Consider the following 16,158-nt stretch of genomic DNA (forward strand, 5'->3'; position numbering starts at 1 on the left):
TTTCATTAACTTGTTTCATCGACCTCCTCACGCCTCCCTTTTTTGTATTCTAGTTATTATCTCAGCAAATCCTTTCCATCTTTCACTATATTGTCATTAATTTACCTTAATTTATTTTAACCTTATCTTACCATAAAAAACTTAAAACTTATTTATACGTAATTCCTTAAAGCATTTCTACTAAAGCCAAATAATTTCATTCCAACGTTTTTCTAACACTCATTAATCTTACAAAAATTCTCTATATGAATTTTTAAACTTTCTTCTAATCTTCATCCATCGTCTCTTCTTCCTGGTCTCGGGTTTTGTCAGTCCTTTCTATCCCTTCCATGTAGTCCATCAACCTGGTGACCTTCTATCCGAGGCTCTTAAGTCTTTTCCATGTCCCTTCTGCAGGTCTTCTTCATATTTATACCTGCACTTTACTTTGTCTTCTGCTGATCTTATTCTTAACTTCCTTCCTTTCTCACTGAGGGGTAGATCTCGGGGAGACTCCAACTTGACAGTATCTTTATCCCTTCTCGACAGGTCAGCCCATTCTCCATAGTCAGCACTGAAATCCAAAAGATATTTGAAGGCATATTTCAAAGTCCCTCCAAGGTTAAGGGCCCCCACAACTCCAAACTCCCCCTGGCCCAAAACCAGATCCCAAAAGTCAAAACATCCCTGCATAGGTGGATCTATCCAGCTTCCCATCTCCAAACCAAACAGTACTCCATCTCTCCAAATCTGACTTTCTCCAGGTTCAGTTGTCAGAGACAACAACTTATGTTCCTGCAAGACCGCGACTCTCTCCATTTCTGTTACTTGAGGTTCAGCCACAACCTCCTCCTTTGTCTTCTGCACAACTTGCTCCATTTCTATTACTTGAGGTTCAACAACAACCTCCTCCTTTGTCTCCTGCACAACTTGCCCTGTCAAAGCAGATTCCTGGATTGGTTCCTGCGTGGTTTCTATATAGGTATTCACTGTTTGTCCAAAATTGCTAACTGCAACAGTCATCAAATCCATCTTCTCATGTAGCTGTTCCAGTAAAGCACTTGTCTTGCAAAAAGCAAGCACTAAAGCTTCTTTTGGGCACATTCTTATTCAAGGTCAAATGTCTGGTTCTCACGATCTTAATCTCCACAGCTGTAGAATTCCCCAGATCGACTCCAGCAACAGTTTCACAAGCTCCCTCTAGAGGAAACAATTTCTGTTTGTATCCGTCTTTTAAAAGCAGATCCGGCAACAAAATTCCTTTCGTTTTTCAGATATTTTGTTCCTTTTAAGTGCAAAAGGAAACATTGGAATCAATATGTTTCTCTTTTTTAACTATCTGTCAAAAAGCGTTTTCTTCACAGTCGATGAACTTCCCCAAAGCGTCTGTCTCTGACACCCCGTTCCCAGGTTCAAGACGGTGGAAATTTATCCTTCTTTACTCTCTCTCCTGCAGGTTTAAACAGTCTAAGATTTCCCCTCTCTTCTCCTGCTTCCAAGGGGGGTTTGGTAGTTTTAACTGGTTGTTGTTTTACATTGTTTTGTACCTTTTCAAACTGCATTTACATTTCGTAAGCTAACCTTGGAATTTTATTGAAGTGGTTGGGGGTACAAATGTCTCAGATAAATGAAATAAGCTTGCAGCTGTAACTGACCGTAAGCCATATTGATTGGTTTGCTCCCTGTGATGTCTGTTACAGGGCCACTCCAGAACAGTTTTTCAACTTCAGAAAAACTGGGATTGTGTGAGTGTTTTATTTTAAATAAGTGAGGAAATGAACATTCTGTTGAATGAACACACTCCTTGTGCTTAAGTTAAGAAGACTGATAACCAAGTTGAAACGGGCAGAATAAGGAGGCTGTGCTGGTTGCTATGAGTTATAATCTGAAACATCTGGAAAATATCAGGGAGGCAAAAACTGGACAAGACAATTGACCATAGGAACATTTTAATTAGTATGGCCATTCACATTTTGAAAGGAAGAGTAAGTGAAGTCCTCCTCGTCCTCCTCCTCCTTACCCTGCCCTTCACCAGCAGATCCAAGTGAGGGTTATAACAATTTAAAAATCAGTGTTGTTTGTTGTTTAGTCGTTTAGTCGTGTCCGACTCTTCATGACCCCATGGACCAGAGCATGCCAGGCACTCCTGTCTTCCACAGCCTCCCGCAGCTTGGTCAAACTCATGCTGGTAGCTTTGAGAACACTATCCAACCATCTCGTCCTCTGTCATCCCCTTCTCCTTGTGCCCTCTATCTTTCCCAGCATCAGGGTTTTTTCCAGGGAGTCTTCTCTTCTCATGAGGTGGCCAAACTATTGGAGCCTCAGTTTCAGGATCTGTCCTTCCAGTGAGCACTCAGAGCTGATTTCCTTAAGAATGGATAGGTTTGCTCTTCTTGCAGCCCATGGGACTCTCAAGAGTCTCCTCCAGCACCATAATTCAAAAGCATCAGTTCTTCGGCGATCAGCCTTCTTTATGGTCCAGCTCTCACTTCCATACATCACTACTGGGAAAACCATAGCTTTAACTATACGGACCTTTGTTGGCAAGGTGATGTCTCTGCTTTTTAAGATGCTGTCTAGCTTTGTCATTGCTTTTCTCCCAAGAAGCAGGCGTCTTTTAATTTCGTGGCTGCTGTCAGTGTTAAAAGCTGTTAAAACAAATGACAGTCACAGGAATAGTCACAGGAATAGGGTGGCTCTTGAAAACATTCTTCTCTGGTGTCAAAGGCCAGGGTAAAGATGTGCGGCTTCTGCATTCGCCAACAGCTGTATAGTGAAGGTGCCAGAAACACCTATTTAAGGAGGGAATGCCACAAATTAGGGGCAGTCACAGACAATTTGCTCTCCCAAGCTGCTACCACCCTGAACTTCTGAGAATGGCACAACTATCCAGAGGGCCCCCTGGGCTGATCTCAACATCCTACAATGGCCTGTAGGAGAAGGAGGGGGTCTCTCAGATGTTTGGGGCCTAAGTTGTTTAGGGCTTTAAATACTAGTGTGAGGATCTTGAATTGGGCCCACAAACAAACTGGCAGCCACAAACTGCTGCTACTACTCCTGTTGCTTTTTAATATGCACATTGCATTGTATGGAACCTATTTTGTTTTAATTTATTAACAACTGTGTATCTCGTCTTTCTGCCTTGAAGAGAGGCCCTCTGCACACCTTCAGATAATTCTGAAGAATGTTTTTACCAGCTCATTTTATCAGTGTCCTGTGCAGTTCTTGGAAGCTTTTGAGAGAAACACCCATCACTGGAAGTGTTATTCTCACTAACAGCCTTGAGTTGCTGGGGAAGCAGACTTTCTAAAAGCATGTGTGCTACTTTACACGTAAACACACAGACATTGCACACACAGAGCATATTCTTAAAGAGCTTTTCCAGATGGGAAACCCACAATTTTATTCTTTGTCTATTAGTTTACTTATTAATTGACTTGCAGTTTAACTCATTAGCTGACTACATTGCAGCTCTGATCTATGTTGGCTCCAGGATTTTGGCCACCCTAACCTGGAAGAGCTGGACATGCAATTCGAGAATTCTCTGTGGCTGATCTTCTTGGATACTTTGTGCAAAGTAGAATGGGTAACACTGTGTGGGCAGTGGGGCCCCATTTTGCTCTAGGGGGCCCTGGCAAATGCCCAACCTTGCCCCCCCTCTGGCCCCAGTTACTGCTGTTAATTTCTATACATCTACCAATGTCCAGGGCATATATTGTGTGTGGCATCAATGTCCCACCTCACAATGGAGAACCCGCCATGCTCTCACTAGTATGCAAGTGGAACTCCTTCTGACGTAGTCTGAGTGCTAGAGACTGTGGCATGGAGCAGGGCCTGCCCATACAGCCTCACAGGCCCTTCCATATTACCTTTCAGCACACAGAGGGGGCTGTGTGACACACTCCCCTCCAGAATAAGCCAAGAAAAAAAGGGATCTCTGCCCAGAGATGCTTTCGATCTGACTTTGCAAAAGACAGAATATCAGGAGAGAGTGGAAGTCAATGGATTTGTTCAATCTCTCCTCCTCTTTGATTTGTCTGATCTCGCTTTCTCCCTCCCTGCATGGTTTCTGCCTCGAAAAGGCTGTCACCAACCAGCTTAGCACAAACAGGTAATGAAATGGACAAACTCTGGATGTTTGGATATCTGAATCTGGTGTGTATAGTGAGGTTTGGGCACAATTCTTTATGTTTGGTTAAGTAAATTTTCACATAGCAAGCAGGTGAAAGCAGAACCTTCAAACTGCACACAACAGGCTAGGATTGTATCCTCCAAGACCTACCTTTTGTTGAACAGCTAATTAAATTGCTATGGGTTTTCTTTTTTCTTTTTTTGATTTGCAGCTGACTTGGAAGGAAATTCCCTAAGACGCAGGGATAAGAGGCTTAGCTTGAATCTGGTAAGTGCAGTACTGTCTTACACACACACACCCTTATTCAGCATGGTTTTAGAAGTGAACATTAACAAGAAATTAACCAGCCTATGCTGTCTGATCAATATATAATAAATCGTTACCCAATCCAATGTAATAAAATAACAGTTAGCATTTTTTCATATGTTTAGGCCAAGGTTTCCCAAACTTGGGTCTCCCAACTGTTTTTGGACTACAATTCTATGGTTGCCATATTTCTAAAAGTGAACATCCGGACACAAAAGTTGAGCTCCAAAAAAAGAATTAAGTTCTCCCTCCCTATTTTGGGGGGAAATTGCCAAAAAATCAACACTTCCTATATAGGCTGCCATAATGCCTGGGTTTCCCCAGACATTTCAGCTGCTTTTCATAAATTTCACCCGAACACTATTTTCAATGGACAAATCTCGGCTATGTCCAGGAAATTCCAAACGTATGGCAGCCCTATAGAATTCCCATCATCCTTGACCAATGGTCTTGCTAGCTATGGATGGGAGTTGTAGACCAAAAGCTGGAGAACCAAGTTTGGGAAACACTGGTTTAGGCTGCAGCTCTGTGCCCACTTACCTGGGAGTAAGCCCCATTGGATCAAATGGGCCTTATTTCTCAGTATAGTGGCAGTGGCTCTCCAGGGTTTCATACAGAGGACTTTCTCAGTGATGTTTGGAGACCGAACCTGCTGCCTTTTGCATGCAAAGCAAGTGCTCTTCCACTGAGAATTTAATTAATTAATTAATTGATTATCCCTTCATCTAAGGATCAGAGGGTGGTTTACAATTGAAAAATATGAAATAATGCTGAGGATATATCAAGGGCTCTGTCCTCCTTCCACTGTCTGTTTCTGCCAAGGATGGTGCAGTCAGAATGTTGCAAATTCAAATCAAAGATAATGAGAGAGAGAGAGAGAGAGAAGGAATTGCTCCATTACATACATACATATTGACATGGTAAAAGCTAAACCAAGGTTCTTCAGCCTTCGGACCCCAGATGTGGTTGGACTACAAGTCCCATCATGCCTGGCCATTAGCTAAACTGTCAGGATTATGGGAGTTGTAGTTCAACAAAAACATATGGTGGTGGTGGTGATTGATTGATTGATTGATTGATTGATTGACATAGCCCCAATCTGAATTGGACTCACACAATGACAGGACAGGAATGGAGTGTCCTGAAAGAAGGACTAGGCATAGAACACTAAACAAGAGCACTCCATGTTGCAACATTTTGTTGGAAGCCCCAACTGTCCATAATATTTATGTGTTAATTCATTTTCCGTTCCACGTTTCAAAAGAGGTCTCTGGGCAGTTTACAAATTCCAACAAAAAGGAATCGATGTAAGATATACAATGCCAATTCCACATTCAGAATGAAACAGTATAAATACCAAGTTTACTGTAATAATGATCACAATAATTCCACATTTTAAGTATGAACAGAAGGGATGTAGCTCGGTGGTTAAGCATCTGCTTTGCATGCAGGTTCAATCCCCGGCATCTGCAGGTGGAGTTGAGAGAGATCCTCGTCTGAAACCTTGGAGAGCTTCTGCCAGTCAGTGTAGAGGATACCAAGCAAGATGGACCAATAAGGCAGCTTCCTCTGTATGTTGTTCTAAAGTAACGTAATAAATTAAATATATTAAAACAATGTACCATATTTAATTGAATGTAATATACACCTTTTTTTTGGCCAAATTCCTTTGTGAAAATTAGATTTGATGGGGCCAGCAAACACTTTTCTGGTTTCAAGGTTTTGAAAACTGAGGTGCACATTAGATGCAATGGCATTTGCATAAATATGGTACATTAGTAAGGCAGCTAAAAACCACAAAAGCATATTATATACATGAATCAGGTAGGTAGCTGTGTTGGACTGACGCAGTCAAAAAAAAATAAAATTAAAATAATTGCCCAGTAGCACCTTAGAGACCAACTAAGTTTGTTCTGGGTATAAGAAGTGTGCATGCAGACGAAAGCTTATACCCAGAACATACTTAGTTGGTCTCTAAGGTGCTATTGGACAATTTTTTTAATTATATACAAAACAACAAAAGACATCACAATAATAATACTAATACAGTTATTAGTGAGTCGTCTTCCTCCTGGTTAGCCCAAGAAATCCAAACTTCCAATATGCCATTTTTCAGACTTGAAAAATTATTAGGGTGGAATTTAGCCCAGAGCTAAATGGGGTATGCACACAGGAAATGGGGTCTGTTCATGAGGGCCATACAAGAGAGGCATGGAAGGTTGCATTAAGCTCCCATGCTTCTCACTCCTGATGCAGGACTCCAAGCTAGTCAGGAGGCTGAACCTGAGAGAATCCTGGGGAGAGCGGATGGATAGGTCCAAGGTTTGGCCCTGATTTCTGATTTGGAACCCTTTTGTTAACCAACTTTCCCTTTCCCTTTCCCTGTGCTTATTTCTGAAGCCAAGTCGTTTTAGCCCTCTCTACTCCAGCACATCAAATAGTTCCGAGGACAGTTATGTGCCAATGCACCCCAGCATCTCCCCACCGATCCCAGGATCTGACTGCACACCTGACGGCTACATTCCCATGAGTCCAGGCTCAGCTACGTTTATCCGCTCTGCAGCCAGCATAGAAAAAATCTCCAGCCCTCTGCCTGAGCTCCCCACAGACCTGGAACCACCTCCAGTGAACCGGGATCTCAAGCCTCGTCGAAAATGTAAGCTTGTCTTTCTACAAGCTGTTTTTCGAGCACCTCTATGTGTTTATCTTGGGAGTTTCGGGAGTTGATTTGATGGGTCCAGCAAGTGGATATCGGGGACAGTGAACAAGTCCAGGACAAATTCAGCCTAGGGCCATGTCCTGAATACAGTGGCTAGGTCTGCAAGCTCCCATTTTAGTTTTCCACAGTGCCTTCACGGGCACTCTGCTTCCAGTTCTGCCATCAAGTAAGCCAGCGGTGGGCAACCTCTGGCCCACAGGCCGAATTAGGCCTGCCGGACCTTCCCATTGGTTTGTGAGGCTTTTTCAGTCAAACCACACCCCCATTCCCTTCGTATGAGTGGTGTGAAGCAAGTAAAAGTTGGACTGGGCTGAATGGGGGTTTGCTTGTGCTGCCAATCAGATTTGATGACACCTGCAAACCCTTGTGGGGATTGATGAAGCTTTCCGGATTGTGGCTGTGCCCTCTTGGCTTGATTTCAAACTATCCACGTGAAAATGGGCTACCTGCTGTCATGGTGATGACAGGAGATTGGCAGGTGACTGGCCCACAGAGGAGTGGGGACGTGATCTGCTGCCCAGATCCAGTTTCACAACCCTGAGGTAAGCCCAGGGCTGAGGACCCACTAGTATATGAGGGACCCCTACCAGAAGCCCCTATGATTAATTTGATTTGCTCAAACTTGGAGCTGGCCTTGCAAAGGACAGAACAAACAGCTGACGTTTGAGCAAATACAACATTCATTGGGTGGGTCACTTGTTAACTACAGGCTTGAGGTGTGTTTTTTTCTATTCTCAGAAGTCACTCAAGAAGTAGGTGTCTTTGGGACTGCAGTCTTAGTAGTGGAGTTGGAAAGCCAGGAGGTTGGTCTGGCTTTCCAGAGGAACTAAACTGGTATCTGAACTGTACAAAATCTGGCCTGCGGGAGTGCAGGCCAGAGCAATATTAAAAAAAATATGCAGAGGTAGATGAGATGGTTGAGGAAAAGGACTTAGAGGCAGGAGATGTGGTTGTGGGTGGGCTGTTGTCAGGTTGCAGATGGGAAGAGATGGAGGGGCTTCATTGCTACTTGGTGAACAAGATGCTCAGACCAAGCCTGGAGCAACAGTTATTTAGAGCCAGCCAGGTCCCCATTGGTCGCCTCAAATCACCAGACCTGGCTTGTGTTGATGAGATTGCAGTACCTTCCCTGATCATTAAAAGGGTGGTGCTGTTACCCTGGAAAGATCAGACCAGAAACTCCTGCAGCCTATGATCTACTTTGGAGTAGCAAGAATATTTATTTTATTGCATTTATATCCCACCTTATATCCCACCTTTTCTTTGAAGGAGAACATAGTTCTCACCCTCCTCAATCCCTACAACAATCATGTGGGGTAGGTTAGTCTTAGTGGCAGTGATTGGTCACCCAGTGAGCTTCATGGCAAGTGGGGATTTGAACCCTGGCCTCCAAGGTCCTGGTCCAACACTCTAACCACTACACCACTGTGGCTCTCTAAAGAAATTAAGGAAGCTCTGCTACCTGAGTCCACAGTACGAGCCCCCTGATGTCATAAACTTCCTTTCTTGGAACTGCTTCCATCCTGTTAAGTAACCAGCTACCCACACAGCAAGTTTACAACTGGATCTGCCCCTGTCTTTGGCCAGCTCTGTGGCAGTAAGAAGTCTTCTCTCTTTAAATCTTCAGTCCGACCACCTCCGCTGGACCTGCGAAACCTTTCCACCATCCGAGAACATGCTGCCTTAACCAGGACGTGGACTGTGCCTTAGTAAGTGGGTGTGAAACCTGTTCCAACATTTTTTTTAGGAGATTGGCCTTGGCAGATGGTTGGAGGAACTATTAAAATAGTATCCCTGGATCTCAGTATGGGGGGCATTTACCTAGTATCTTGCTGAGCTGTATGGTTCATGAATGAACAACTTACTGCTCTTTCACCAACGAGGCCTCACACATACACTCATGCGTAATACGGACATCACAAAGCAGAGGTAAGTGTCAAAATAAGTACACTCAGAATACATTTTTTAATTATAATGTTATAATACATTTGGAGAGGCATACCAAGTCAAAAGGCATATAGGGTTTTTCACACTTAACTTTTTTTTCTGGTGGCATAGTTGTTCCCTTTGGTTTTCTGTTTTGTTTTGTTGCATACTGCCATATGACATTGTTATTATTCAGCTACTATTTCAGAATAATGTACTAAAAAAGAAAATATTTTTTTCTTCTTCTGCCACATCAAATCTGACATTCATTAAGTTTTGGCCTTGAGGCCAGAAAGGACATCACCACACCTGATTTATACCCAAACAACGTTAATATAATTCACTTAAGTTATGGTTTTACTTGCAGAGAAGGAGAGCAAGTTTAAACTGCCAATGTTGAATCTCCTTATACATACTGCCTCCACAAGCTTCCATAATATAACAAACACAGCAAGTATTACTTGCAACTAATTAGAGCCAGTATACAATCCTGGAGCATAAATTCCACCTAAGCTGGATCTAGACGCATCAAAGAAGCGTTTCAGTTAAACGAGTTGCAAATTTTGTGAGAAATTGGGTTGGTAAAAATGGAACTCCACAGCGCCATCTGGTGTCACAGTGTTAGAATGCATAAACCGCATCTAAAGCACTTCTTTGCCAATGTAGCCGAGTCCCTAGTCTGTGTGCCTGGTTCACATATCTGCTTAGGGAAGCAACTGAAACAATCATTTCTGTTTCTAAACCCTTGTAAGGCATAGGTGTAAGATAATTCACTTGAAGATAAACTTTCTAGAAGGAAAGGATAGTGGTAGAGTTGAGAAGAAAGGTGTTTCCCTGTGACATGGAAAATAATTTGCATGCTGTTTAGTGGACAAACTCCAAATATTCATGATGTACACAGCAACATGCAATATATGGCCTATTGTGTCATTATAATGCTCAGTCTCAAGTCAAAAACTACATATTTTTGCTCTTGGTTCATAGAATGTTGTCTGAATTTTGAATACAGCATTTTTTGCATAGAAAAGCAGACTATGTTTGATGAAGGACCATCATTATGTGTGTAAATTGTAATATGTTTGTATTATATTCAAATAACATTTTAAACCAGGTTTGTTTAAGTCTTAGTGGAACTTGATATTTAAAATCCTATATAGATTCTTAAAATGTATTTCATAATTTCAGTTTTTTAGAAAAATCAATCCTTGCTCTGAAAATCTGCACTTTTTGCATTTTATGCTATAAGGATAGCAAAATAAAAAATAAATAGGAAGATGACTTGACTATTGCTTGAAGATGACAGTTCTAAGATCAAGTGTAGTGTAGCTGTGAATGTTGAACAAACATCAGCCCAAAGCAAACATCATTTGATACACTGATTTGGTTGCACTGTTTCTGTGAGTTATGGGCAAATAAATTGTGCTTCACATGTAGTGTTGATCCAACCTTGTTTAGTTTTAATGACGTTTCTTTTAAACATTAGCATTCCTTACAGGAAAATTATTTATATATTGTCTCATTCCACAGGGAGACTGTAAGCAAAGTTTCTAAACAAACTTTCAATACAAATTCTGTGGATCTCATCCTTGCTTTTTAAGAAGACAAGAAAATGTTTTTCTTTCCTCCCAAAATTAAATTGGCTTTAATTAAACAGAGAGATTTGCATCATTCTTGCTTTAAGACAGCACATGTCTCTGCTAACTCAATGGTGATCTTTGGAGCAGGGATAACCAACACAGTGCCCTCCAGATATTGTTGCACTGCAGCTCCCATCACCCTGGACCTTTGCCCATGCTGACTTGGACTAAAGGGAGTTTGAATACAATAAAATCGGGGAAGGGCCATAGTTCAGTTTTAGAGCATCTGCTTTGCATGCAGAAGGTCTAAGTTCCAAAACCTGGAAGCTCCAGGTAGGACTAGGGCAGAATCCTGTCAGTCATTGTAAACAGTATTGAACTAGATGGACCAACAGTCAAATTTGGTATAAGGTAGTTTCCTATATTCCTACATTGGCTATCCCTACCTTGAGGGGTTCCTGCCTTTCTCCTGGCACCCCAGGGAGTTTCCTTAGTAAACCAGATTACAGTGGTGCCCCGCAAGACGAATGCCTCGCAAGACGGAAAACCCGCTAGACGAAAGGGTTTTCCATTTTTGAGCTGCTTCGCAAGACGATTTTCCCTATGGGCTTGCTTTGCAAGACGAAAACGTCTTGCGAGTGTTCCGATTTTTTTCCGCCCCCCTTTTCCTAAGCCGCTAATAGCCTTTTAGCCGCTAATCCGCTAAGCCTTTAATAGCCGCTAAACCGCTAATAGCGCTAATCCGCTAAGCCGCTAATAGGGTTGCTTCGCAAGACGAAAAAACCGCTAGACGAAGAGACTCGCAGAACGGATTAATTTCGTCTTGCGAGGCATCACTGTAGGTGGATATGTAGTTATTCTATCTTCACAACTGTTCTGCTCCAACTGATGATTCCAATGGAAAGAGCATTCTGGCTATAGTAGGGGGTTTGTGGAAAAAGAGGTCAGGTTCCTGCAAGCAGGGTTAGTTGAGGCAATGCAAGATTGGAATGGATGGCTCCATGTGAAACTCCAGCTAGAGCAAATTGTATTACAGTGTACAAAGAGGTCAGGTCAGAGTTCAACATCCTGTTCTTACAGGATGTTATGGGAAGCCCATAAGCAGGACCTGAATGCAACAGCAGTAACCGGCATCCGTTGTGAATGTTGCTTCAGCAACAGATAACTCATAACTGAGTATTTAAGCAGAGGTTTATCTCAGCCAGGGTGGTTAGCTCTGCCCACAATGGGAGAAGTCTATTTAGTTAAAGAGGCCTTGCTTGTTTCAGCAGCCATTTGAGAATTTTGGTTGCAGCTACAGAGTTAATTCAGTATATTTCAGTATTGTTGTAAGAAGCAGTAAGCTTGTTACCTGTTCCTTCCACTTCTTCTCCTCAGCCTATTTTCTTCATTCTCGCACATACATACATATACATAAATATATATGTGTGTATGTGTAAAACACAGGAATATATATTTCTATCAGTATTAACTGAGCCTAAATTTCTCAGACATTACCTTTCTGAGAAATGTTCTGCTTTCATACCATGGAGCAAAACACTGGGGAGAGAAGTAATATCAGGAACATAATTCTAGATGGACAGAAGGTGAGAGGGGAAAGGGTTAAGAATCCCTTCCCCTCCGCCATACCTGTGCTCCAGCTGATTCTTCATGGCACCTGCTTTTCAATTAAAAAAATCAAGTCCTCCATAGACTTTTCACCATCTCCTTTTGGGATGTTCAGCCTTCCCCAACCTGTTACCCTCCAGAAATGTTGGGCTACAGTTCTCATCATCTTTGACCATTGGCTGTTTGTGCAAGCGCTGATGGGAGTTGTAGTCTAGAATATCTGGAGGGCTGGTCTAGTTTACCCTGAGATGGCTTGTGCTCCAGTTCTGCTTGTGAGTATGCACTCTATCTCTCTTCACCCATTCTTTCTTGGCCATTTAGTAGCTAGCTGTGGATGATGGCAAATCATACTGATACTGTAACATCCTATCCACTGTGTTGATCTGTTCCTCAGTACAGTGGTACCTCGAATTAAGTACTTAACCCGAGGTACCACCGTACCTACTACTGGTCTACTACAGTTCTATTAGCCTGTCCTCTTAAAGGAGGGGTAACTGGTGTGGTGCCTTTCAGATGTTGTAATACAATGTCCATCACCTCCAGCCACCATGGTCAATTGTTAGGGATGACGGGAGTTGTAGTTCAGCGGCATCACACGTCCTAGAGATTTCAGAGGGGATCAGGCTGTTGGTTATGTGTGAATGTTGTAGTCCAAACTAGGAAAGCGTTGTTGTTGTTGTTTCTATACAGTGGTACTTCGGGTTAAGAACTTAATTCGTTCTGGAAGTCTGTTCTTAACCTGAAACTGTCCTTAAACTGAAGCACCACTTTAGTTAATGGGGCCTCCTGCTGCCGCTGTACAATTTCTGTTCTCATCCTGAAGCAAATTTCTTAATCTGAGGTAATATTTCTGGGTTAGCGGAGTCTGTAACCTGAAGCGTATGTAACCTGAGGATATCACTGTACTGTTATTTCTATCTGAGGATGAGAGGGCAGTTTGTAATATAAAAACACAAAAATACATACCATAGTAATAAACAATAATTAAACACCCACCCAGTTTAAAAGGCCATAGTTTGTTTAATGAAAGGCATGGGAGAAGATGTTTTTGTTGGATGCCTTAAGATACGTAACAAAGCACTACTTTTACACACTTGAAGATCTGTGCTAGAGCCCTGAACCAGCTTTGTAATATGCTTCCATTTGCATTTACCTGATAAAACCAGGGGGTGCTTGCTCCTGAAGTTGGTAAAAAGATGGGAAAGTGAATAAAAGGATAAAGTTCATTGATAAACACTGGAAATATCTAGCTTGCCAGCTTTCCTCTTAAGATGATGTCTTGAGAACTTGTGGTTGGTTTGAGAAACATTACACAGACATATCTGGCAATGGATTTGGCAGCATTTTTTACTTTGTAAGAGGACTGAGTAGCAGACATTTCCCATGTGGAAATAACATATCTTTTTGCAGATGATTCACGGTGGTTGCAGTTCCTCTGCATATAGTTGCAGTAGCTAATTAATTTGTTACTGCCTCCAAAACTGTTGCTAGCCATACAGCAAGACAAGTGCTTAGGCCCCTGATGTGATGGACATTTGCCTCTGTTTATGCTCCTTCCTTGACCATTCTTTGATGTCTGCAGCTTTCCCATAATGCCATGGCGGCCATTTTTACTGTCAGATTGGTTTGCAGAAATGACTAATTTCCCAAGAGGACACTGATGAGATTGTAACCTCCTTTGTTAGCTAACTTAACCTCTGTAGTGTTGCTGGGTTTTGGGCGGGCTTATTCCCCACACTGGGCAACGTCAGGTTTTGGCTTGGTTTCAGAGCATCTGTGAAAACTCTTCTTTGACTTCTCTTTTGTTTGTGTTTTGGGTTTCCCCCACCCTCCTCCTCCTCCTGCACTAGCAATCGAACAAGCTTTATCTCTCCAGAAAGAGACTGCATTAATTCAGCGAGAGTATTTGCCAGTTCAGTTTCCGGAGAGGAAGAAGAAAGTTACATTCAAATGGTAATCATTTTCATGCAACTCTCCTTTGACAAATCATGTGAGCGGAAAGGCTCAGAGAAGTCAAATTTTTCAGCCAAACATGTGGCAGGGGCTCCCCTTTGCCCTACTGAAGAAATTTAGTGCAGGCACACAAGGGCCAATTGACGCAGTGATAAGGGAAGCCTTTTTCCCATTCCTACAGATCTCCGTTGTTCCCACAAGTGTTGGTGGCACATCTCCAAGCAATCTCAAACATATACATGGTGATTTGCTGGAGGCAAAGAGAGACCCTCAAAATTTTCCCTACCATTTTTAGACAAGAGCCTTTATGGAACCCCTTAAGAGCGCACAAAACTCCAGGGAGATATGTTGGGGAAAGATTGTAGCTTGATGGTTGAGCTAGCGTTTTATGTACAAAAGACCCCATGTCTTATTCCTGTATTTCCAGCTAGGGCTGGAAAGGAGATGCTGCCTGAAACCCTGGAAAGTCATTGCCAGTAAGTGTAGTAGATAACCTTTCCCCAACCTGGTGCCACCCAGATGATTTGGACTATGGCTCCTGCATGCCAGTCATAAAGTATGTTGGGAGCTGTAGTATGACAAGCGGACCAGGTTGGGGAATAGTGGTGCAGACGTACTAAACTAGATAGACCAGTGGTCTGTCTCTGTATATGGTATGTTCCGAGCCCAAACACTACAAGGAAGGATTGTAGCACAGTAATAAAAGTAACTGCTTTACATGCTGTGGGGCTACATTCAGTCCTTAACATCTCCAAGCAGTGTTGGGAAAGACTACCAGAAACCCTGGATAGCCACTGCCAGTGAGGGCAAAACAGGGGTAGCCAATGTAATGCCCTTCAGATGTTGCTGGACTACAACTCCCATTATCCCTGGCAATTGACCATGCTGGCTGTGGCTGATTGGAGTTGCATCCTGACAGTATCTGGAGGACAGCACATTGGCTACCCTTAATGTAGGAAACACTGAGCTACAAGGGCCAGTGATCTGACTCGGTATAAGGCAGCTTCCTATGTTCCTAACATTTTGTTATCTTTTTGCATTGTACAAGGTTAGCCTTCCCCAGCCTAGTACCCTCCAGATCATTTGCAGGGGGCATACCTCCTAGCAGAACCCCATAGTCCAGAACTTCTGGGGAGCACCAGGTTGGCCAAGACTGCAGTCTATGCAAATGTTTCCCTTGAACAACAGAGGTGCCTTAAATGGCCTGGTGAGAGCCGGGACGAGAAGGATTGGGAGCCGTAGAGATGTTGAAATAATATGGAAATATGGAAATAATATGGAAGCTGCCTCTCTTGCTAAAGCATGATCATGTGCAGGGGTGGAGAACCTTTTTCGCCCAATGGGCCAGTTCTTTAACAAGATACCTGTGACAAGTGGATGGAACAACCCACCTGTCAAAGTTGGCCACTGGGGGTGGCGGGAGGTAGAGGCTAAGCAGGACTGAACAACTTGTGCATCAGCTGATGGGTTGAGGGTTCAGTCCTTTCTTCAGCGATCAACCCTTCAAGGAATTTGGCATGGACAGCCAAACTGAGCAAGCTTGAATCCCCTCCTCACCCATCAGTTAGTGGGTAATCAACTTTCTGCAGCAATCAAGCCTGCCCATCAGCCCTAGTAAACCAAATTGGAAAACCTGGTGAGCCAATATGATTTGTGGGCTGAAGGCTTCCTGCCCCTGCTGTAGAACATGAGGGAAAGGAGGAGAGTCTATAGGCAACACACACACACACAAACACACAAAAAACACCTTTTAAATTTGTTTTGAACATGCCTATTTCTTCATTTTCTTATGGTCATGGTTCATTCTCAACAGGAGCAAGCAACATCTCCATGCAATGGAGCATTCCAATGGCCAAAGAACTTCAGCCTTGATTATTTAGCACTGGATTTTAATTCCGCTTCTCCGTCTCCTGTACAAAAGGTAGGCCTTGCTCACAACAACTTCTGCTGCCGCTCCC

General features: G+C 42.9%; 1 protein-coding gene across 8 annotated transcripts in view; it reads left to right on the plus strand.

Moving 5' to 3' along the window:
* Window positions 1-16,158, plus strand: part of GAB3 (GRB2 associated binding protein 3) — a 93,038-nt gene that overhangs the window by 74,122 nt on the left and 2,758 nt on the right. For 6 of the 8 annotated variants that reach the window (XM_081180176.1, XM_081180173.1, XM_081180172.1 and 3 more), the window contains exons 5-10: window positions 4,323-4,378; window positions 5,869-5,988; window positions 6,818-7,073; window positions 8,764-8,845; window positions 14,098-14,200; window positions 16,014-16,121. In XM_081180176.1, the coding sequence (XP_081036302.1) occupies window positions 4,323-4,378; window positions 5,869-5,988; window positions 6,818-7,073; window positions 8,764-8,845; window positions 14,098-14,200; window positions 16,014-16,121 (725 nt within the window). The remainder of the gene's footprint in view (window positions 1-4,322; window positions 4,379-5,868; window positions 5,989-6,817; window positions 7,074-8,763; window positions 8,846-14,097; window positions 14,201-16,013; window positions 16,122-16,158) is intronic. The other 2 variants (XM_081180179.1, XM_081180174.1) reach the window with 1 other exon arrangement.

The sequence above is a fragment of the Podarcis bocagei genome (assembly GCF_964188305.1).
Source record: "Podarcis bocagei genome assembly, chromosome: Z".
In the NCBI taxonomy this organism is placed as follows: domain Eukaryota; kingdom Metazoa; phylum Chordata; class Lepidosauria; order Squamata; family Lacertidae; genus Podarcis; species Podarcis bocagei.